General features: G+C 35.5%; 1 protein-coding gene across 1 annotated transcript; it reads right to left on the reverse strand.

Moving 5' to 3' along the window:
* Positions 1-2534: 2534 nt before the first annotated feature.
* LOC110819971 (CASP-like protein 1D1) lies at positions 2535-3992 on the reverse strand. The gene is made up of 3 exons (XM_022049330.2): positions 3695-3992; positions 3278-3401; positions 2535-3032 (listed from the first exon to the last, which is right to left on the reverse strand). Exons 1-3 carry the CDS (start codon positions 3925-3927, stop codon positions 2808-2810), a joined length of 582 nt encoding a protein of 193 aa, XP_021905022.1. The 5' UTR covers positions 3928-3992; the 3' UTR covers positions 2535-2807.
* Positions 3993-26466: the final 22474 nt, after the last annotated feature.

Raw genomic sequence — 26466 nt, forward strand, 5'->3', positions numbered from 1 at the left:
ATAATCACATTACACAAACTAATAGACCTAAGATCAGATGGTTCTTTTGGGTGTTTAATCTTAGGTATCAAAGTTATGTATGTGTGGTTTATGTTTCCCAAAAAATTCGTGTGATTCAATAAACCTAAAACAAAGAGTATCATATCAAGTTTTATAATATGCCAAAACTTTTGAAAAAAGATAAGAGACATACCTTACTTGCAGGACTTTTAGTTCTCCAAGTGAGGATCCTCCTTTACTTATACTACTGTGAATCACTTATTGAGAATGGGATCTGGCCACAACCCAATTATCCTCAAACTTTTTCGAACTAAATGGTCTAGATTCTCCTTTGATTTTTATTATAGGTCCTGCTGGTGGAAAAACTGGAAAAAGTAATGATTGATTTTGTTATGGGTTCTGCCGGTAGAAAAATTGTAGACATGTGTATTGAGCTTGACTAGTTTAACCTAGTAGTCACCTTTTATAATCTTTATTTTGAATTAAACAAGAATGAAACTGTAGAGATATGTTTTGCATTTAAATATGTGGTTTGATGCTTGGTTAACCAGACTTACAACTACTAAAAAGAGGGGTTGTGCATGATTCAAAGAAGGAATTATTATGCTGCAGGGCACAGAGGAGAGAGACAACTAAGAAGAAGAAGAAGAAGAAGAAGAAGAAGAAGAAGAAGAAGAAGATAATGAACAATGGTAAAAGGGGGCTGAAGTATGCAGGGAAAATGGGTGAAAAAGAATATTGATCTGGCATCCGCGTGTTTGATGATGTGGATGCCATGTCAACAAATTCAAAATTGATTGACACTTAATCGTCCTACATCAATAAGCTCGAACGACGTTAGAAAAAATTAACAGAGAGCGAGAGCGAGAAATTTGTTTCCTTTTTTGAAAGATTGTGAGAAACTTTATATAAAAAAAAATATTTCAAGAGGAAGTTTGGACATTTTTGTAGAATTTAAGGAATAGTTTGGTATTTATTTTAATCCACTTTTCCTTTTCATTTTAAAAATGTCGTGTTTATAATTATTTCGAATGATGTGAAAAAAAATTATGTATATATTTGAAAATTGTGTAATTTGAGATTTTAAGGAAAAAACAGATTGTAATTAGACAAAATTAGATGGTTTTGATAGACTTATATGGAGTATTTTTCAATAGTATGTATATATATATATATAATTAAAATATTTTAAAGTCAATCTTCACAAAATAAGATAATCTTTTTGGCAGACAAATTCAAAGAACTTACTTCTCTACATAAATTAATTATCACGCATTGAAAAAAATATATTACGAACATAAATGGAACTCAAATCTCAATTAGACTAACTTTTCTTGATTTTATAAAAAAAATTTCACAGTTTATTTCCAACATAAAATTCATTTTTAGCAATCAATTTCCTCTCCAGCTTAAGAAAAATGAAATTTCATGCTATGTTTATTACAAACAAAAAAAAAACAAAAATACTTTTGAAATAAAATACTTTTAACCCATATTTAGTGATACATTTTTTTTTTAATAAGAATATGTATCTGCATGTAATATTATATATGTATACGTATACATCGTTCTTTTTTTTCCAGTCTTTTCTTGTTTTCTGATGTCGTATTAGATTAATATACAATTCAAGCAATTATTTTGTTTATATGAGTTTCATTTCCAAAGTTTGGATGAGAGTTTGGGAAGTCAAAGTCAATCTCTATCATATATATATATATATATATATATATAAATGTTCCTTAGTAGCTGATGTTAGGTTTGAATATATACATATATATATATATATATTTCTTGGTGACGGGTTAATTAGTAATGTCATATGTACTTATCCATTGCATACTGTTTAGTCACGAAAAGTTTGCCTTTGAATATATAACTCTTTTTGGTCAAATCAGATTTTGGTATATCAAATATGAGCATTATACATATCAGGTTTTCATAAAGTGAAAGCATTAGATTTTGGTGTCTTTTCCCACTAATTTAATTTTGTTTTGTTCATTTTTCAATAGACTTTCACAGCAAATCTCTATATTACAGATTTGAACGATATATATTTTATTTCTAGTAAAATTTAAGTTGTTTTTATTTTAAATTTCTAATATTTATTAATTAAAAATGAAAAAATTTATAAATGAAAATACATATGTACTCTTTTATTTTCAATCAAACATTAAATATAAAAATATAAATAAAATTAATTAAGTTACGCATGAAATAATCATTTCCTTACTACATGCAAAGTAAAAATTATCACTCATCTTTTTATGTTGTTGCCTTCGTTAATACTGACAGATTATTCGAACAGATGTATTTTATTTATTACATTCCTGATGATATTGTTTTATAATATTTCAATTTAATTAAACTTGAGATTAACAACATCTTAATATTTTTATTCTTACAAAATATATACTTATATATCAATAATTAATATTTTAAAATATTTTAAAATTTTAATGCATCACATGTACTTTCTCTGATTACAGAGATTAATATGAAACAGATTTTCATATTGAAATATTATTATCACTGAATTTAATATCTCGTGAAAGATAATTTATTAAAAATTTAGATGAATGATCGAGAAGGGACATAACAATACACCACCATGATTCATTTCACACACAATACAAATTAAATTACGTATATGCAGAGAAACCCTATAGGACGGAAAACTATTTAATTACAACAATTAAATTAATGAATACCATGCATGCAGATATCTAGTTATACATGATGATTATGATGATGATGATGATGGTGATGATGAATGAGCAAGTAACTTGTGATCATCTCGTGATATCTCTCTAATGGCGGATCCGCTTGTAAAGTGAGCAAATGTTGAGCACACAAAGGAAGACAAGCAGAACAGCAGCGAAGAGTGAGACAGCAATGGAGCTTCCGACATGGCGACAGAACTTGTCGTATACATGACAAATCTTCATCCACCTTGTATGATCATTTCCTTTTAATCCCACGTATGCTATGCTACCGGCTGCCCCGGTTGCCGATGCTACTATTCCCAACATTATCTGCGTCAACACATAAATATTTCCATTGTTAATTTCCATCAATTAATATATCAATTTCTTTTTGTACATTTAGTAATCTACATATTTAATTTAGTTTTTTTTTTTTGTTATTTTATATAAATTTATTATTTTTTTTAAAATTATTATTCCATAATTATTTCTTTATAATTTCAATTTACTTAGCTTTAATTTTACATATATATATATATATATGTACCAGAACGAGGGTGTTAAAAGTTAATTACCACATCCCCGGTAGCAAGGTGGAACAAGACTTTGGTCGAACAAGGCTTCCTCATTACAGAAAGGGAACAAAGTATTGCGATGATACTGTAAAGCCCAGCACCCGATAGCGCTGATACAAAGTAACTGCACACATCCCCGTACATACATATAAAATATATATAAATATATACACATCAATCATAAGACATCGTATAATAAATTTCCAGCTGAGGATACAATAGACTAAAATCCGCTCAAACTAACGGATTCTTACAAAGAAATCAATATATATATATATATATTGAAATCAAAAGTTTAGCAGGGCAATAATTTGTTCACCAATTAGTTTAGTAAGATACCATACCCTGTTTAAATTAGTACTCATATATTATATAACTTGGCAAATGATGATATTATATTATATTATATTATATAACCTGAAAGCGGGTGAGTGACTGAATTTGGCTGGAACAGGAACACGGAATGGGATTCCTGGAACAAAAGCAAGCTCGGTTTGTTTGCTGGTGACCATCACAACAACGGCTGTAATGCATGCTGCCAACACTAAAACCCTAAGCGTCAACCCAAGGCCGAAACATTTACCACCGGAAGACGGCTGAGTCGACACCTGCCTGCCGGATTCTGAATCAGGCTTATCGGTAGATGCCATGTATTTAGCTAGCTAGTTTTCAAAAGATAATGATCTTTGAAGAAATTACAGATTATGACGGGTTGGAGAAGAGGAGAAGTGTGTATTTATATTAAAAATTGTGTAGCCTACGTTGTAGTTTTCTTCACGCCAAGTACTTTGTTTTATATAATATCTAGTGATGAATATAATATCTTTATATATGTAGTATTTATATCTATATCGATAACTTGAGGCGGGCGTTCTCATTGAGTAGAGAAGTTTGACAAGTTTTTGTTTTTTCTTTATAAAATATAATATTATTAAACGGATGATTCTTTTGTTTTTGTTATATATACATATATATATATATGTGTATGTATGTACACATATACATAAAATACAAGCACTGGTATATATATGTATATAGTTTTTGATCCAAGGAAAATTGCTCGTGTACTTTTCAACGGGTGTGAGAGGAAGTTTGCTTGTTATTCTTTATAGGACTAATTTTGTTTGACTAGTAAAAGAGATTTATTAGAAGAAAGGCTTTTCAAGACTTGGTTAGCGTATAAACATCGATGCAAGTGGGCATATGCTTATACTGGCTGATTCTCTCGTATATATCATTGATTCTTGTTTCATATAGTTCTGCTGTCATTGCTTAATTTGTTTTCTGGGTTTTAATTATAATAATCCATATATACATACATATTTATATATCACATGGAGGCATATATAGAAATGACAGCCAACTTCATTTTCATAAAGTAAGGTATAAAATAAAAAATAATAAAAGGCTTAGATTCTAATATAAAATTACGTATGGTATTAGAAAACATAGTTTAATCCAATATATATTGGTTAAAATAAAATTAAAATTAATCTCCTAATATTTTTTACTTACACTTTTGAAATCTACTTTGATTAACATATTTATAATTTAAAAATATTTTAATTCAAAAACCAATGTGATTTATGCTATGATATAATAAAAACGTGTGACCGTTCACATCTTATGTTAAAAACATACTTTTCTATATGTTTTGAGCTATGTATGCTTAACTACTCTTTAGATTACATAAGTTTGGTAAGATAATATCCTTTTTAAGTATAAGGAGGTGATTTTTCAAATAACATATATTATTATATACATAAATATTATAATTAAACTTTTTATTTTTAAATTAATGATATTTTAAAATAAAAATTTAAAGGGATTTTTAGAGAAAATCTTCTTGATTCTTAAGCCTGAGTTCTCTAAATTCAAAGAAAATAAATAATATTAAAATGGTTATATTCTTTGATCTTCATTTGTTGTCTTCTTATTGATGCCCTTTTTTTCGATTTGTTCCTCTTACTTGAGTTAAGATTTCATGCTAACATCAACAATTCAAATGATATCGTCAGTGAAAAAATAAATTTATGTCATTCATCAAAATCAATGAGGTACTTCATTTTGTTCAACCTAAATTTTTTCCAATCCATGGGAAACACTCCCTTGTGCTAGTGTGTTGTATCCTTTTGAGACTGGAAATTAGGTTCTCTGTTATGATGGTAATTCCTCTTTTGCAACCCTTTTTCCTACCTTATTAGTTGCCACATAAATATATAGCTTGTGTTTTATTCTTAATGTGAGTGCTTTTGGTTACCCACAAGAACAAAACGAAAAATGACCTTTTTTTATTTTTTTTTATTTTAAGAGAAATTAGTTAAGAAGCTAATCCTCATTCTTAATCAAAATTTTCTAAGTTAAAGCAATTTGTTAACATAGATACTGTTAAAGAGAGGGTGCTTGAACTTTTCTATCTCATGATTATATAGACTGAAGAACTTTCACTTTGGTATGCTTTAGAGCCAAACACTTACAGGAGTCAATAAAAGTATAATTTTATATACATCCAAAATTAGTTATATAATTTGTGAGTTAGATTAATATAGATTATACTCATGCACAATCCAATATATATTGTTAGATTACTTTACATTATTTTTACTTATACTCTAAAATTTTAAACTTTATCACATAAATTATAGAAAAACCTATATATAAGAGGTATTCTTTGAGGAGTTCAACCTAAAGTTTTCCTAGGTGGGTCTCCATTTGGTTGTGGCACCTTTGAGACATCTCCATATGTTTCTCTTTGTCCCTGTTTAATTAGTTGGGATACTTTTCTCCATTATCAGTTGTCTACTTTTTCAAATGCTTAATATATGATTTCTTCACGCATTTAGAGGTTGCTTTACATGTGACAGCCCGGACTCCCATCTAAAGTTATGATCATACGCACACTATATTATGATAAAATAATCTATAAGAATACTTCGCGCAATAAATTTTAAAATAATAAAAAGTACATCTCTTACATACTTAACTCAAAATACTCAATATCCATGAGACAGGTCTAAACTCTAAAATAAATACTCACTAAAAAAGAAATAATTAACATTAAGTACTGTTCGAATTACAATAAAAAATAAACGATATCTTAGCAAGCCTTTCACTATTCAGGAGTGGGATTCTAAATATTCTGATTTGGAAGAAATGAATAATAAATAGGATAAGCTTAATATACTTAGTAAGCATATAAGTACCACAAACAATAGAGTAATCCATCTAAGTTGGTATAAAATATAAAATTACCGACGGAGAGAGTTCAAAATATTTTTATCTTTAGTTCAGAAAAAATATAGTATCTACACTCTCATTCATTCACTAAACCCAATAAATCAATTTGCTCGATAAATATAAGGATTCAGTATAAATAGCTCAGTAAACATCATAATTTAGTATTAGATAAATAGTTCAGTAAATATCCAAATTCAGCATTCTAGTATTATAAGCTTTACACATAAATTTAGATATATTCATAATAGTTTACGTCTTATTGAGAATGGTTTCATCTTATTTAACAATATCACCGCTATTGATTATTTTTATAGCTTCATCTTTTAAGTTTCATCGCACGATGCCATTTATGCCAGTATCATGGAAGGTAGAACAAATCCGCTTTACCACGTGGATACCAACAGATAACAGACCCTCATTCCCCGAAGGGTTATAGGCACTAGATAACAGGTAATAGATAACAGATTCCCAACCACGACGTCTGGTATGAGACTTCCTAGTCACATCTGACTGAGACCGTATCCACGGGTAGGGTTCACCCAGATCACCCGCCAAAATAGCCACACATGCACACACCCCTCTTTGACACCGATTAAATGGATTTTCTAAATCTTTTAATAATTATCTGTTTACTTCAACTCACTAATAAACTCCTTAAGTTTATCGTTTAATATTTCATAAACCTATAACACACATACAGTAAATATTCATTATCCTCGACTCTTCTATGTATCTTTAATATATTCATAATTATATAGCAACAAATATATCTATGAATTCAGTTACAAAATATAGTAGAACAATTCATCAGTAATTTCAATAATAAACGTAAATAAGAACACAATAATCAATAGTAAAATACCGTTGGAATCTTGCACTTAATTATTAATTATTAAACTAATTAACTAGAGATCACCTACTGAGTACTATTAATTAATCACTTAAACATATCAAACTACATCTGTAAGCACTTACGCACATACCTAATTTTCATCTAAATCTTGTTTGTAAAATTATCTCCGATATACAAGATCAACCTGTTATAGTAATATCCGTATCGGGTTAGTAATGAATTTATTATTCCTTAATTTCAAACACCCATGTCTAGACTTATTCCTAATTTTAAACTGGATAAGTTATTTATTGTATTAAAATTAAATAAGATTAATAAATCCTAAGTTTAAAACAGTAAATCGTTAAGTTTTTTGAACTCACCTATCCGAACCGGATCCCTAGGACTCACTGCGTGCAATCGTCGGAAGTCCGTGTGCCTCCACACGCACCACCACCGGCCGTGACAGCCCACCGTCGGTCATCGTCGCTCGCTGTCGCCTCCCACCGCCGATCGTCGTCACTCGCTACCGATTGCTACTGCAGATTGGCTGAAATTCACTGTAAAGTGCTCGTGTCCTCAGATCCAACGCAGATTTGGTGGAATCGCGCTGGAGGGAGTTGCAGAACAGCTAAATGCGTGCCCAGCTACCGCGCAGGCCATCTTTTTCTCCTGCGCACTGCAGCATGCAGCACCAGCATCTCATCTTTTTTTTTCTTCTTCTTCCTCTTCTCCTTTCTCGACTGCCGACTGACGGTAGTCGCAACCTTTCTCTCTATTTTCTTTTTTTTTTTCTCTCTTTCTTTCTTTCTTTCTTTCTTTCTCTTCCTACACTCCCTCCCTTTGTGTTTTATAGGGAGAGGCAGGAGGAGTCCTACACGACCCTTCTTCCTTGTCGTGCAGGTCTCCTCTCCTCATTTTTTGGCTGTATGCCTTTGTTTCTTCACTTTCCCTAACCAGAGGCAAACATGCCTCTAGTTTTTTTTAACCTAAGACGAAGCCGTTTTTGGGTTTTCCAAAATGACTTTGTTTTGGTATGTTACAATTCCTCATCCTCAGAAAAATTTGGTCATCCAAATTTATTTTATTAATATAAAATTTATTTACATAAAGTTAATCTAAATTATAAAATATTAAATAGATGGGGATACTTGTCTCAAAATTCTATTTCTAGCTCCCAAGTGGCTTCCTCTTGAGTATGATTCCGCAACAAGACCTTGACTAGGGGAATCACTTTGTTCCAAAGCACCTTATCTTTTCGGTCCAAGACTGTGACAAAAACTTCTTCATATGATAGATTTTTCTAAATTAAAAGAGGCTTGTAAGGTATCACATGAGATGGATAAGGATTTTACTTTTGTAACATTGATACATAGAATACGTTGTGAACTTGAGATAGCTCTGGATGCAATGCTAGTCGGTAGATGGTTGCTTCAATTCTCTTTAAAACCGCAAATGGGCCAATAAATTGAGAGCTTAGGTTTTCCTTATTCCCAAATCTACTGATGACTTTGAGAGGCGTGATCTTCAGAAAAATATGATCACCTACCTCGAATTCAAGGTCCCTTCTTAAGTTATCTACATAATTTTTCTGTCTACTTTAGATTACCTTAGCAATCTTTACAGTAGTTTCATCTACTAACTCTAGGCCAATTAACTTTCTTTCCTCAACTTTTTCCCAGTAGATTGATGGCCTATAGGGTCGACCATATAATGCTTCATAGGGGGGTCATATCAATGCTTGCCTGGTAGCTATTGTTATAAGAAAATTCTATCAGTGGAAAATGGTAATCCCAAGATCTGCTAAAGTCTGAAACACATGCTGTAACGGCACCAGAATTTTTTTAAAAAATGTATATATAAGAAAAATTCTAAGTGCAGAAGTAGAATAAAATTTTTGATTAATATCTCTTACACAATAATCCAAACGTACTGAACGTATGAAAGAATAAACTAAATAAAGTAAATACTAGAGATGAATATTATAAATAAAACTATGAAATCTTTAGACATCTACTCTCCGTCTTCCTGCGGGACGGGTTCGGGAACCAAGTCTTCCTGATCTGAAATGGTTAAATAAGGAATGAGCTACACTAGCCCAGTAAAGACATCACACTATCTCACTGTCACAGAAGTAAAGGTTGGTAGAAAAAAAAAACGACCAATGGAGCATAATTTATAACAAACTCATTTATCAATAAAAAAAACCTTTACTGTTCACTTACCTCGGTGAGATTCATGAAATCAACTTATGAGAAACAATAACATCATAAGATCATGCATACTCTATAATATAACACATATCATACTTTTGTATTTCAATCATCAGGCAACAAATTTTCTCTTTTATCAGCCTACTAGTATCCATGGGGATCTATAGGGGGTCTCCGCTACACGTGAACCATTCACATTAATAATTTAATTCCAGAGCCGTTCCCATACCCCATCCGGTATGGGCGCCAAAACCATAAGTATCAATACCCCGTCCAGTATGAGGGTGAAACGGGCCATCCCCATACCCCGTTCGATATGAGAGACCACGTTCCCGGTAGGGTTCCCTATGGACCCGGTCCGTCCACCATCTCCCAGGATATCTAGTTAGGCTGTTGACATTATCCATTTATCAATTCATATACCTTTTTCTATTTTTCTTAATCTCAATTATCCAATCAAACATAAATACGTAAACCAGTAATGGACACCAAATAAGATAACACAACATCGGGTTCACAATAATTCAAACAATAATAAATGAAATCGTGATTCGTGCATACGAAACTATCGAATAAACACATCAAGCACTATACTGCATTCAAAACTGTAAAATAAATCAAGCAACACCTGACCCAAAAATACATCAGATTCGAGCTTCATTAGCAACCTTAATTAATTATACATATCTATTAATTCATAACATACCATTTTATCATTTATTAAGCTTTAATGGCGTAATAGAAAATAAGATGAGAGATCTTTACTTGTTTCGGAGTCTGAAATTGGGTTCTCACTGCGCATACGTGCAGTCCCTAGATTCCCTGAATTATTTTTGGAAAACTGAAACACACTTCCGGTACTTGCGTATGTCCCCAAAAAATTCCAAATCAGACCCAGGGCCCTTTCGACAAATTTCAAAATTCTGGCACGGCGGCTTCGCCGTGCTCCGGCGACGGCGCCACCGCCCACGGCGGTGATCCGCCTTGGGTTGGTCATTTCTGGCCGTTTTCGGCCAAACTTGCATTGTTTCCTGTGATAAAACACCCCTAGGGCCCTCGGTGGGCCAAAAAATTCCATAAAACTGAGACTTACTTGTGACGAAGCTCTCGGGTACGGCGACTCCTCCAGCGCGAGTTGCGATTTAGTGTTTTGCTCAAGTCAACATGTAGAGAAAAGGACGATGGTCACAGTGGTATAAAAATTACATCGAATGAAAACCGGGAAGAGCCTCATCGGAGGCAAAAATCGAGAAAATCCGTGACGGCGCCGCTGGACTTTGGCGGTCTTTTTCGGCCAATCGGCTGATGGTTTGGCTCCGATTTGGCCACAGAGAGGTTCAGCATCGAAAAACAAGAAAAGGAGAGAAATTTTACCTCGTTTGGCGGTCGAAAAATCCTCCGGTGCAGCGGCCGGTTCCTCCAGTGGCTGAGTCGTCTTCTCCGGCGAGGGTTCTGGCGGCTAAGGTTTGGGGTTGGGTGTGGATGCAATTATTTATAACTTTCTCCTTTTAATCTGAGCCGTCCATCATGATTTAATATGGGTCGTCCGATCGTGATTAAATTGGAAATAAATCTGGACCGTCCATCGTGATGCGATCTGGACAGTCCGAACGCGTGAGATCTGGACCGTCCATGCGCGCTTTTGATCTGGGCCGTCTGTGCGCGCGGGAATGGATTTGGGCCGTCCGATCGCACGCACGCAGATTGCCCATGTGTCTCCGTCCCGTGTGGCTTCTCGCGTCAGCGTCCCTGCCACGCGGCGTGTCTTGGTTAGTCGGGGCTGCTGACGTGGTACTATTTTTCTAAATTACGTTTTGACCTCCAGTTTTCGATTTTCTTTTCAAAAACACCTCCAGAATCCTAATTTTTACCATTTTTTCCCAAAATCAATTTCAATTAAATTCCAAAAATAATTTAACCTAATATTATTATTATTATTATTTTTATTTCTATTAAATTAAATTAAAATCTTATAAATTAATTATTAAATAAAATAAAATAAACAAAATTCTAAATTAAAATAAAATAAAATAAAAATAAAATAATAAAAGAAAAAAGTTGTTGGGTGTTATAACACTTCCCCATTTAAAGAAATTTGGTCCCCTAAATTTGCCTCTTACTATTGGTCGAACAAATGGGGATACTGAGCTCTAAAGTCTGATTCTAGCTCCCAAGTAGCCTCCCTTGGCGAGTGGTTCTGCCACACTACCTTTATAAATGATATTTTCTGGTTGCGGAGTATTATGTTCTTTTGGTCTGTGATACCGACTGGTACTTCCTCATAAGATAAGTCCTTTTGGAGTGGAAGCGGTTCATGAGCCAAGACATGAGAGGGGTTCGGGTTGTACTTACGTAACATGGATACATGGAACACATTGTGGACCTTGGAGAGCTCTGGAGGCAGTGCTAGTCTGTAGGCGGCAGTACCAATCCTGTTTAAGACTTTATATGGTCCAATAAATTGGGGGTTCAATTTTTCCCTCCTGCCGAACCTACAATTTCTTTGAAAGGAGTGACATTAAGGAATACCCGGTCACCTTATTCAAACGCTAAATCTCTTCTCCGGGTGTCCGCATAACTCTTCTGCCTACTATGAGCCATTTGTATGTTCTTTCTGATTTTAACTATTTCAGATGTGGTCTCCTCCACCAATTCCGGGCCGAACAATTTTCTGTTGCCTACTTCTTCCCAACAAATCGGTGATCTGCATGGGCGCCCATATAACGTCTCGTACAGAGCCATGCCAATGCTCGCTTAGTAGTTGTTGTTGTAGATAAATTCTATTAGGGGTAGATGGTCGTCCCAATGGCCCCCAGAGTCAGGAACGCAAGCTTAGAGCATATCCTCAAGTGTACGGATTGTCCATCAGTCTGAGGATGGAAGGCAGTACTAAGAGACAACTTTGTTTCCATGGCCTGCTGAAAGCTACTCAAAAATTGAGAAGTGAACCTAGGGTCCCTGTCGGATACCACTGTCACTGGAACTCTATGCAATCTGACTATTTTCCGGATATACATTCTTGCCAACTTGTCCAAGGGATCGGTTATCCTGAGGGTTAAGAAGTGGGAAGACTTGATAAGCCGGTCAATAATTACCCAGATGGTGTCATCTCTTGAATGTGCCTTGGGTAATCCCGTTACGAAGTCCATGGCGATGTGTTCCCACTTCCACTCCGGGATCGGTAAGGGCTGAAGTAACCCATTTGGGCGTTGATGCTCTGCCTTGACCTGCTGACATACCAAGCATTTAGATACAAAGTTAGCTATGTTCCTCTTCATCCTATTTAACCAAAATCGGGGTCGCATGCTTTGGTACATTTTGGTGCTTCCGGGATGCATGACAAACTTCAAGCTATGGGATTCTGTCATGATGTCTCTGTTCAACTCATTGTCATCTGGGACACACACTCTGTCCTGGAATCGGAGTATCCTATCGATAGAGACTCGGAATTCTGAGCTCGTTCCCTGTTCTGCATTATTCTTGCTGGCTACTAGGGCGGGGTCGACTGACTAGGCTTCCCTTATTCTCTGTATTAACTCGGGCTGGATGGTCAGACGACCCAAACATATTACTCTCTTCAAGTCCTGAAGCCGAACCTGTTGTGTGGCCCCAATTTGCCTGCGTTCTGAAACCATTAAATGAGCTAAGATACCTGCACTTTTCCTGCTGAGGGCATCTGTCACCACGTTGCCCTTACCCGGATGATACAAGATATCACAATCATAGTCTTTAAGGAGTTCCATCCACCTTCTCTGACGCATGTTGAGATCCTTTTGAGTGAATATGTACTTCAGACTCTTGTGATCAGTATAGATCTAGAAGGTCTCTCCGTATAAATAATGGCACCAGGTTTTTAAGGTGTGTATGATTGCGGCAAGTTCCAAGTCATGGGTGGGATAATTCTTCTCATGATTTTTTAACTGTCTGGACCCATAGGCTATGACCTTCTCATGCTGCATCAGGACACAACCCAGGCCTAGATAGGAGGCATCACTATAAACTGTATATCCCCCCGATCCACTTGGTAAAGCCAGTACGGGTGCAGTGGTTAGCCACTCCTTTAATTATGAAAAACTTCTCTCACAGTCCTCATTCCACTCAAACTTGGCATTCTTCTTTTTGAGCCGGGTTAGGGGAGCTGCTAGACTAGAGAATCATTCGACGAACCTGCGGTAATAACCTGCCATTCCCAGGAAGTTACGGATCTCCTTAACTGATGTCAACTTCTCCCAGCCAAGTACCATTTCAACCTTTTCGGGATTCACTGATACTCATTCCTTCGATATGATGTGTCCTAGGAAGGCGGTCTGCTCAAGCCAGAATCCACACTCACTCAACTTTGCATATAGTTTCTTTTTTCTGAGGACCTGCAAAACTTGGGCTAGATGGTGAACATGCTCTTCTCCGCTTTTTGAGTATACCAAGATGTCATCGATAAATACAATAACAAATTGATCCAAGAATTCTCTGAAGACCCTGTTAATCAGATCCATAAAGATGGCTGGGGCGTTGGTTAGCCCAAATGGCATGATCAGGAACTCATAGTGTCCGTACCTGGTTCGAAAGGTTGTTTTGAGGATGTCTTCAATTCTTATTTTCACCTGATGGTAACCTGATCGCAGGTCTATTTTAGAGAAGACCTGCGCACCCTGCAGCTGATCGAAGAGGTCATCAATTTTGGGAAAGGGATATTTGTTCTTGATTGTGACTTTGTTCAATCCTCTGTAATCAATACACAGTCTCAACGTTTCATCTCCCTTTTTCGCAAACGTGACTCCGGCATCCCAAGGAGACACACTATGTCTAATAAAATCACTGTCTTGCAATTCAGTGATCTGTTTCCTCAGCTCTTCCATCTCAATGCGGCTCATGCGGTAAAGAGCAACCGAAATGGGTTGGGTGCCTGGTTGCAGGTCTATAGTGAACTCAACTTCACTGTCCACTGGTAGTCCGGGCAGTTCGTCCGGAAACACATCTGAAAAGTCTCGGACTACCGGAATCTCTTGGATACAAATTTCCTTATTGGGCTTTCCTAGTTAGAGAAAATAGCAAGGTTTAAATACTTGAAAATTAAGGAAACTTGCCATCAAGGAATAATTATCAAATGATTTTATTAATTTGTAAATGGCTCATCATTAGGAGGATTAAATACAACCTTCTTTTTAAAGCAATCTATGGTGGCGTGATACGCCGCTAGCCAATTCATCCCTAAAATTACATCAAAATCCCCCGTGTCTAACCCTATTAGGTCTACACTCAGTTTCCTATTTGCTATCTCCACGACACAAGCCCTGTAGACAACTTTCCCTAATAGTGTTTTACTACCAGCAGTAGACACAAACAACATTGAATCAAGTTTATCAGGTGATACATTAAGTTTGGATGCAAAAACATGTGAAACAAATGAAACATGAGCAATATGGTCACAGATAGTGTACATACCCTGTACCACGTCCGGGTCAGCATCGGCATCCTGCTGTGTGAGGTTGTAAACCCTGCCCTGAAAAGGAGGTCTTCCTTGGTTCTGGTTCCTCGGGCACTCTCTCGCATAGTGCTGGGCACTACCACATATGCGACAGGTGCTGTTGAGGCGATAGCATGGTCGGTCCTCGTGATCCCTACCGCAGTGCTGACAGATCTTGCCACATGCTGCCCCTGGAGCCTAAGGGGGAACCTGGATCACCGGTCTGAGCCTCTTATTTTGTTGGACAGGCGCAGTAGGTGCTGGTCTGCGGGGTGGAGCCGAGAGTCTGTGGCTCCCTGCTGATTGAGAAAGGGTGTTAAAACTCCTCTCCATGATCTGCGCCTTTGCTAGAACGACTGAATATGTCTTGAGCTCTAGTACCAATAAGTGCTGCTTGATCTCTAGGCAGAGGCCCCACTGGAACCTCCTGACCTTTCATCCCTCATCCATCAATGTCTCAGGGGAGTATCGGCCCAGCTCTAGGAACTTACAAACATATTCTGACACCCTCATATTTTCCTGGATCAGCTGAACAAACTCCGTCTCCTTTAAATGTTGAATGTGCTCGGGAAGGTACTCCGCATGAAAGGCTGCTAAGAACTGCTCCCAAGTGACTGGCGTAGACAGGGTGGTCTGCTTGAGCTCCCACCAACAATTTGCTTCCCCCACCAGCATGTAGGAAGCAAGAGTAACCCTCTGCTCAGGAACCACTCATAAGGTCTTGAAAGCCTTCTCTGTCTTCGCCAACCAGTACTGGGCATCTTCGAAAGAGGATTTCCCTGTAAAAGTGGAAGGGTTTAGTCTCCTGTACCTCTCTACGTAGCCTAGGTCAATCAGGGAAGGAGCTGGGTCCTGTGGAAGAGAGACTGGGCCGGGTTGAGGATAGACTGGGGGGCCCTGTGGAGGCACCGGATTATACTGTGGCGGTGCTGGGCAATACTATGGCTGAGGCACTAGATTATACTACGACGGTGGTGCCGAGTGGTATTGTGGAGGAGCAGGCTCTTGCCGGGGTAGCTCGGGATACGCTCGCTGCAGCGGTGGCTCAACCTGTGGTAGTGGGAGGGGGTCGGGTAATTCTCTTCTCTCTTCTCGACCTTGCTGAGCAGCAATGATCCTTTCGAGCATCTTAAATATTCTGTCAACATCTTTCCGAAGCGAATCATCCCGGGCTGCTTGGTTTAGTAGGGGTCTCATTCTCCTCATCTCTCTGCACTTGCATTTCACAAGGAAGGGTTGAGTAATGATTCTCAGTTTGGTATTCCTCTAAGTATTATTGTGTAAGGGACGGGTCCGAGAAATGCGGCTCTGATACCAACTGTAACGGCCCCGGAATTTTAAAAGAAAATGTATATATAAGAAAAATTCTAAGTGTGGAAGCGGAATAAAAATTTTGATTAATACCCCTTGCACAATAATCCAAACGTACTAAACATATGAAAGAATAAACTAAATAAAGTAAATATAGAGATGAATTTTATAAATAAAACTATGAAATCTTTAGACATCTACTCGTCGTCTTCCTGCGGGACGGGCTTGGGAACCAAGTCTTCCTGATCTGAAATAGTTAAGTAAGGAATGAGTTACACTAGTCTAGTAAAGACATCACACTATCTCACTATCACAGAAGTAAATGTTGGTAGAAAACAAAAACGACCAATGGAGCATAAGTTATAACAAACTCATTTATCAATAATAAAAATCTTTACTGTCCACTTACCTCGGTGAGATTCATGAAAACAACTTATGAGAAACAATAACATCATAAACATCATAAGATCATGCACACTCTGTAATATAACACATATCATACTTTTATATTTCAATCAGCAGACAACAAATTTCCTCTTTTATCAGCCTACTAGTATCCATGGGGATCCATAGGGGGTCCCCGCTATACATGAACCATTCACATTAATAATTTAATTCCAGGGCCATCCCCATACCCCATCCGGTATGGGCGCCATAACCATAAACCTCAATACCCCGTCCGGTATGAGGGTGAAACGGGCCGTCCCCATACCCCGTCCAATATGGGCGCCAAAACACATAAAGTCTCCATACCCCGTCCGATATGAGAGACCACGTTCCCGGTAGGGTTCCCTATGGACCAAGTCCATCCACCATCTCCCAAGATATCTAGTTAGGCTGTCGACATTATCCATTTATAAATTCACATACCTTTTTTCATTTTTCTTAATCTCAATTATCTAATCAAACATAAACACGTAAACCAGTAATAGACACCAAATAAGGCAACACAACATCTGGTTCAAAATAATTCAAACTATAATAAATGAAACCGTGATTCATGCATACGAAACCATAGAATAAACACATCAGGCACCATACTGCATTAAAAACTGTAAAATAAATCAAACAACACCTGACCAAAAAATACATTAGATTCGGGCTCCATTAGCAACCTTAATTAATTATACATATTTATTAATTCACAACATACTATTTTATCATTTATTAAGCTTTAATGCCATAATAGGAAATAGGGTGAGAGATCTTTACTTGTTTCGGAGTCTAAAATTGGGTTCTCACTGCGCCTACGGGCAGTCCCTATATTCATTAAATTTTTTTCCGAAAACTGAAACACACTTCCGGTACCTGCACATGTCCCCAAAAAACTCCAAATCAGACCCAGGGCCATTTCGGCCAATTTCAGAATTTCGGTACGGTGGCTCCGCCGTGCTCCGGCGACGGCGCCACCGCCCATGGCGGCGATCCGCCTCGGGTTGGCCGTTTCCGGTCATTTTCGGCCGAATTCGGCCAAACTTGCATTGTTTCCTGTGATAAAACACCCCTAGGGCCCTCGGTGGGCCAAAAAATTTCAAAAAACTGAGACTTACCGGCGGCAAAACTCTCGGGTACGGCGGCTCCTCTGGCGCGAGTTGCAATTTGGTGTTTTGCTCTGGTCAACCTGTAGAGAAAAGGACGGTGGTCACAGTGGTATAAAAATTATATCGAACGGAAATCGGGAAGGGCCTCATCGGAGGTAAAAATCGAAGAAACCTGCGGCGGAGCCGCTGGACTTTGGTGGTGTTTTTCAGCCAATCGACTGGTGGTTTGGCTCCGATTTGGCCACATGGAGGTACAACATCAAAAAACGAGCCAATGGGAAAAATTTTACCTCATTTGGCGGCTGAAAAATCCTCTGGTGTGGCGACTGGTGGCGGCGGCCGGTTCCTCCGGTGGTTGGGTCGTCTTCTCCGGTGAGGGTTTTGGCGGCTAGGGTTTGGGGTTAGGTGTGGATGCGATTATTTATAACATTCCCCTTTTAATCTGAGCCGTCCATTATGATTTAATCTGGACCGTCCGATCGCGATTAAATTGGAAATAAATCTGGACTGTCCATCGCGATGCGATCTGGGCCGTCCGTGCGTGATCAAATCTGGACCGTCTGCACGCGGTAGATCTGGGCCGTCCGATCGCGCGCACGTGGATTGCCCACGTGGCTTTCCGCGTCAGCGTCCCTGCCACGCGGCGTGTCCTGGTTGGCCGGGGCTATTGACGCGGCTGCTGATGTGGCACTATTTTTCTAAATTACGTTTTGACCCCCGATTTTCGATTTTCTTTTCAAAAACACCACCAGAATCTAAATTTTCATCTCTTTTTTCCAAAATCAATTTCAATTAAATCTCAAAAATAATTTTACCCAATTTTATTATTATTATTATTTTTATTTCTATTAAATTAAATTAAAACCTTATAAATTAATTATTAAATAAAATAAAATAAACAAAATTCCAAATTAAATTAAAATAAAATAAAAAGAAAATAATAAAAGAAAAAAGTTGTTGAGTGTTACACATGCTTGTAGCATATCCTTCAATGTGTGAATAGTTCGCTCTGATTGTCCATCTGTCTGAGTATGAAAAGCAATGCTGAAGGATAATTTGGTGCCCATGGCTTGCTGAAAGCTTGTCCAAAATCTAGAGGTAAATCTAGGATCTCTATCAGATATCACTGAAATTGGAATCCCGTGTAGTCTTACAATCTCGCGGATATAAGTTTTACCTAACTTATCTTAAGAGTCTGTCATCTTCACTGCCAGGAAGTGGGAGGACTTGATTAACCTATCCACGATCACCTAGATAACATCATGGCTTACTCGGGTCCTAGGCAATCCAATCACGAAGTCTATGGTGATATGTTCCCATTTCCACTCAAGAATCGGCAAAGGTTGGAGGGATCCACTAGGACACTACTATTCTGTTTTTACCTGCTGATAAGTAAGGCATTTAGAAACATACGTAGCAATGTCTCTTTTCATACCATTCCACCAAAATTAAGGTCTCAAATTCTGATACATTTTAGTACTATCCGAATGCATGACGAATTTGAAGCAATGAACCTCAGTCAAAATGTCTTTATTTAATTCATTGTTATTGGGAACACACACCCTGTCATTAAATTTGAGCAATCCATCATCTAATACTCTAAACTCTGGCTTCAAACCTTGCTCTGTGTCTCTCATAATGGCCGATAATGTAGAATCAATCAACTGAGCATCTTTGATCTGTTGTAGTATTGTAGGTTGAACATTTAAACTGGCCAAGTAAACACCTTCAGCCTAATTATAAGGTTGAATTTCTTGCATAGTCTCTAAAAGCTTCCACTTAGAAACCATCATGCAAGCTAGTGTACCCACATTATTCCTGCTAAGTGCATATGCTACTACATTACCCTTGCTTAGATGATACAAAATCTTACAGTCATAATCTTTTAGTAGTTCTATCCACCGCCTCTGACGCATGTTGAGATCCTTTTGAGTGAAAATATATTTTAGACTTTTATGATCAGTATAAATATCAAATATTTCATCATAAAATAATGATGCTAGAGTTTCAGGGTATAGACAATTACAGCGAGCTCTAAGTCATGAGTGGGGTAATTCCATTTATGTGTCTTCAGTTGTCTATACCCATAAGTTAGGACCCATCCATGCTACATCAAAACATATCTCAACCCCTGATAAGAAGCATCACTGTACATTGTATACCCACCAGTTTTATTTGGTAAAGCTAACATAAGAGTTGTGGTCAACCATTGCTTGAGCTCTGTGAAACTTCTCTCACATGCTTCATCTTATTCAAATTTGACATCTTTTTTCGTAAGCTGAGTAAGAGGAACTGCAATCTTGGATTATCCCTTCACAAATCTGCGTTAATACCCAGCTAATGGCAAAAATCCTCTTATATCCTTGACCGCAGTAGGTCGTTCTCAAGATAACACGGTTTTAATTTTGGGGGGATCCACTAATACACCATCTTTTGATATTATATGTCCCAGAAAGACAACCTGATTGAGCCAAAAACTGTATTTACTTAATTTCACATACAACTTCTTTTCTCTAAGAATCTGTAAAACTTGAGTTAGATGCGAAGCATGTTCCTTCTTACTCTTAGAGTATATCAAGATACCATGATAAAAACTATGACAAATTGATCCAAAAATAGTCTGAAAAACCTATCCATCAAGTTCACGAAGATTGCAGGTGCATTAGTCAACTCAAACGATATGACAAGAAACTCATAATGTTCGTACCTAGTTTGGAAAACTGTCTTCAGAATGTCTTCAGCTTTTATCTTTATTTGATAATACCCTGAGCGTAGGTCAATCTTAGAAAAGACTCGTGCATCCTATAACTGGTTAAAGAGATCATCAATTCTGGGGAGATGGTACTTATTATTGATTATAACTCTTGGCCCTTCCCTTTATCAGATGTAATCTCGGGAGAGTAGTGGCTAAGCTTTGTGAATATTTAAGCATAATCAGTGACTAAAACACTTCTTTGGGTAAGCTGGGTGAACTCTATCTCCTTTTAATGAAGAATGTAGTCGGGGAAATATTCGACATTAAATGCCTCCAAGAAGTGTTCTCATGTGATGGGCGTGGGTAGAGTAGTCTGCTTAACTTCTCACTAGCATTTTGCTTCTCCCTCAAACATAAAGGTGGCAAAGATAACCTTCTGTTCATCAGTCATTCTTACAATTTTAGAAGACTTTTCAGTTATTTTTAGCCAATTTTTAGCCTAATAGAAAGTCGATGCTCCTGCAAATGGGACTGGATTCAGTGCTTGTACCTCTCAACATAACCTGGATCCATCACTAGTAGAGTTGGGCCATGTTGAGGTAGAGGAGGAGGTGGAAGATCTGACAGGTCTCCCCATTCAGGAATAGGGGGAGGATCCAGAAGGTCCCTCATTTCTTCTCTAGCTTGGTAATTAGTAATGAGCCTCTCCCCCAAGTTGTAAAGATGATCAACATGTTCCCGTAATGATTCTATCTGAGAAGATCTGTTCGTGGGAGGTTGTCCTTGCCTCATTTTCGTTTGCCTACATCACCAAACAAAAGTTTTAAGATTTACTTTTTTAAAGTCATATTCTCAACTATAATCTTATCCTTAATTCTCATATATAAAGAATGATTCTGGGAAATGTGGGCTCTGATACAAATTATGACAGTCCCGACTCTTATTCAGAGTTTTGGCCGTACGCATACTATATCATGATAAAATAATCTTTAGAAATTAATAATAAAAGTACATTCTTTACATACTGAAATCAAAATACCCAATATCCATGAGACATGTCTAAACTTTAAAATATATAATCACTAAAAAAAAATAATTAACATTAAGTACTGTTTGAATTAAAATAAGTCATTTATGGTATTAAAATTAAATAGGATTAATAAACCCTAAATCTAAAATGGTAAACTATCAGGGTTTTTTTGAACTCACCTACTCGAATCGGGTCCTTAGGACTCATTACGTGCAACCATCGGAAGTCCATACGCCTCCATACATGCCACCACCGGATCGCCACACACCGCCACCGCCCACTGCTCGCCGCCGATTACTGCTGCGGATTGGCCGAAATTCACCACAGAGTGTTTCGCGCCTTCAAATCCGGCATAGATCTGGTGAAATCGTATCGAAGGGAGCGGCGGAACAGCCAAACGTGCGTCGAGCTGCCGCGCAGACCGTATTCTTCTCCTACACACTACTGCGCGCAACACCAACCTCTCATCCTTCTTTTTCCTCTCTCGGCTACCGACTGATGTAGTCGCAGCCCTTCTCTCTCTATTTTCCTATCTCTCTCCCCCTTTCTTTCTCTTTCTGTCTCTCTCTCTCTCTCTCTCTGTTTCTCTCTCTTCCTGCACCGATTCCTTCCCTCCCTTTGTGTTTTATAGGGAGGGGCGGGAGGAGTCCTGCACAACTCTTCTTTCTCGTCGTGCAAGTCTCATCTCCTCCTTTTTCGGTTGATGTACGTCTCTGCCTCTTCACCTTCCCCGACCAGATGCAAACACGCCTCCAGTTTTTTTTTTCTTTACCTAAAACGGCACCGTTTTGGGGTTTCTCAAAACGACGTCGTTTTAGTCTCCTCTCATTGCTTGATGGAGGGTTGTACCAACTCTCTCAACATTTCTAGTTGGCACTATAAAGACTCTATTACTAAAACTTTCTTCTCTGCTTAGTTAGTAAAGTGCTTACAATTTCTCTATTGGACAATATCATACTAGTGATGATGATATTTCATGTTAATTTATCATACGTTTTCTCTTTAGTGTGAGCTTTTACTCATCACCATTCTAACTCCTTTATTCCTACAGAAGAACCTAGTTAATGATTGCCCATTTTGGCTTGGCTAGAGGACGACTAGGTAATAAATAGGCTTCATGCCACTCTCTAACGTATAAGAAATAAATAGGGAAAAAGTTTTAGCCTTTGTTTTAAGGGGATTTTTTGTAATATATGTTTGGCAAACGAATTACTTTAGACGTATTAGATGCATTATTATAAATAATTTTTTATTTATATTTTTAGAAATTAAAATAAATAATTAGATGATGAATACTAACGTTAGATTTTTTCTTGCGGCTAAAGTTGTTTTTATAGAAAAATAATTAACGCGTAGATATGACCTCAGAGAGAAATATCATGATGATGATATAGATATACACATATACATACACATATAGATATATAAATAATAAATCTGACTTACGTCATGACAAAGAGATGATTGGAGCTTCTCCTCTTTACTAATTGAAAATCTCAATAGAACATAAATAATATTTTTAAAATCACGTGAATTCAGGGACTTATACATAATATAATAATTAGCAAAATAACTAAAATAAAATAAGAGAGACCTTTTGACTTAGTCTCATTGAATAAAAGTCAATGTAATGAAGATGATAAGGCCAAGTTTTTTGGAAAAATAAAGTTCCCCTTATATCGTGAAAAAAGTTTTTGACTTTTAATTTTGTAAATCTATATGCTTTTTTTATTCATAAATTTATAGAAATTAGTTCATAATAATAATAATAATAATAATAATATAAAAGCTATTAGTGAAAATTATAACAAAAAAATAATGTGTTTTTTCGAATTATTTTATTGACCACCCTTTTGATTATTTTATAAATATTTGTAAAGAATAATTTATACGAACGTAGAGAATTTAATTTAGTAAATGAAAGGGAAAAAAAAAATGGTTCTTGAAAGAAATAATAAGAGAATTGGAAGATATGATTTTGAAAATTCCTCCTAATCAATTTTCTTTTCTTTTTCTTTTCTTTTCCTTGCAGACTTTCTTGTTCATATTGTTAAATGTAAATTATTAATAATTAAATTAATTATGATCTTTTCCATATTATTAATTATTAATTTTATTTTTTTATATTAATCTTAATATATATATATATATACATATATAATAAAATTTATTGTATGAAAATTTTTTATAGTAAAAATTTGATCTCTACCTTAAAAAATGTGAATTAAATCACCATCACGAGGTTGGCCGGAATTATTGCAATTCAAACTTTCAAAAGAAAAAAAAAAACATATTCTAATCATCTCTTATATTATTAGATTAGAATAAAGAGAATTTACTTAGAAATTGTTGGATTAATTTTCAACGATCTTAATTTTTTTAATTTCATAATTAAACACCAAAAATTAATCTCATTAGACCTTAATTAATTAGCCTAACCTAGAGTTTAGAGAAATTAAGATAAAAGAAGAAGAAGAAGAAGAAGATTTTAATCAATTAATGCATGTTGTGAATTTAACTCGACAACTACCTCCCAAACTCATTAATCGTAGCCTTAATCACCTATTTCTGTATTGCGTATATATATAAAATACTAGCTGTTCCAGTTGGTGATCCAGCTACCAATATGTATGTACACACACACACACATATATATATATATATATATGTATTTATTCTGTAAGCAACAGAATTTTTCAGATTCATTATTTGAAAAGAAAATAATAATAAAGGCAGTGCGATTGAATGGTTAATGGGCTAACTTAAATATTCAACCAACCATCCCAGCAGTATCATGTTTTTTGGTACATATACACACATATATTATTATATACTATTATATATATATATATCACGAAAATTATTGTATCATATACGTCATGTTTAATATATAATTTGATTTGATACAAATTTCGGGTTAAAACTAACTCGAGTTGCTACTATTACATCATGTCTAGTATATAATTTTTAATTAAGATTAAAAATATAATATTATTCAAATAATTAAATTAAATTCTAGAATATATTTAAATTAAAACTAACATACTCGATATAGTAAAATAAAAAAATCATACACAAATCAACCTATATCAGTTCGGTTTTAGTTAAAGACCAGAACTCACTTACACGGACGAATTTAGTTATACCATATCACAAATTTTTCTACCATTCTTAGTCAATAACCTATGTTTTAAGTATGTACCAATTATTTATTAACATTGTTTTGCATATACACAATAACAAAGTTCACTAATGATACTACATACATATTCACATATTGTGGGTTCAGTAAATTGATTTTTAGAGTAGTTTTAGATTTTTTGTTTGTTCAAGAATGTGATTGTGGTTAATTATACACAGACGCTGCACATTGTGGGGGGGTATGATTTGCATATGGTTGAATTGAAGAAGGTCTTAAGGTTAATGTACCAAAACGAATTAAGAATATATTAAATTTTTAGAAATAAAACTTAAATTAATTTCGATAGTTAAGCTAGGAAATTAATACAAAATTTTTATGAAATTCATTTATAATTTCTACCTATAATTAGAAAAATGATAAAAATTAATTTCATACAGAATTTTATGTGAATTTGAATAATATATATATATATATAGCTTTGATCAAGTTTATGGAATGTAAAATGCATTGTCCAAGTTTACTTGAAATTAAAATTTATAATATTCTATTTTAATAGACTATATAATCCTTTGCTAAAATATGGATGAACTTAAAAATTTTACAAAAACTTACAAGATCTTTTCTAATATAATCTTAATACAAAATATATATGACAAGAGAGAAACTTTGAATTGTGAGGGAAATATATATAGTTGATATCGAGATAAAGTCTCCCATCAGTATTTTTTCTTTAATTAAATGTATATATCTACACTATTCATAAAACATAATATGTTACATAACGTAAAATATAATATAATTGACGTTAAAGGGTTACCGCAATATTTATTAGAATTAAAATAATATATATATTTTTGTGTAAAAAGATTTTCATCTTATATCAGTGATAAAATCAAGTTAGAGAAATCAGATTTCTCTTGGATCTGTAAGAACCCTAATCACATATATCATTCTTTATGTAATAATAATATGAAGCAAAGTAATATATATGATTTTGCCAGCATGGGTTTGTTGTGAAATTGAAGGGAGAGATTTCAAAAATTGAGGCAGGCAGCAGCAAAGCCCATACCTTGAGTGGCAAATGGGAAACTGAAATTGGATGATATCATAATTTATTATATGATTGATGCATGTGAAATTTCATACCTTATTTTTTGGAACAATTGTCACACATATACACACACATGTAGATACATACATACATATAAAATATAATAGTCTGAGCTAACACCAGTTCCCCACAAATTTACATTTTCCAACTTTCTTATAAATATTGAAGTCCTACATATTGGCACCCTACAAATCAACAGGTATTCATTGGAATTTACTCTAACCTACACCTATAAACTAATTTGAAAAATACATGCAAATTAATTATTGCATTAAATTTATATATAAATTTATACATTTTCACTAATAATAACTCAATCGTTTAATAAAAATATATGTAATATAATTTTTTAACAAAAATACATACGTATAGCTCAAAATTCTCACTCTTTTAAGGGTGGAAGATATCTACCCTCCGACGTACATAATTAGTTCATTAATTTGATTATAATTTGTTAGGTGGGTGTGAATTAATGGATAATAATAACTAGTATAATCTAACATGGTCAAAAAAGGGAGAGAAAAAAAAAAAAGGCAATATGAATGCATGTGAAAGATATATATATATGTGTGTGTGTGTGTGTGTGTATGTACATGTGTATGTATATATAACT

Source organism: Carica papaya, chromosome 3 (assembly GCF_054855325.1).
Source record: "Carica papaya isolate Zhongbai chromosome 3, ASM5485532v1, whole genome shotgun sequence".
Lineage (NCBI taxonomy): Eukaryota > Viridiplantae > Streptophyta > Magnoliopsida > Brassicales > Caricaceae > Carica > Carica papaya.

Excerpts from the sequence above, each read along its gene's own strand:
- LOC110819971 (XM_022049330.2), bottom strand. The coding sequence starts at position 3,927 with ATGGCATCTACCGATAAGCCTGATTCAGAATCCGGCAGGCAGGTGTCG. Across the intron at positions 3,402-3,694 it reads AGTCACTCACCCGCTTTCAG|TTACTTTGTATCAGCGCTAT; the intron begins GTTATATAATAT and ends GGATGTGTGCAG. Across the intron at positions 3,033-3,277 it reads ACCTTGCTACCGGGGATGTG|ATAATGTTGGGAATAGTAGC; the intron begins GTAATTAACTTT and ends GTGTTGACGCAG.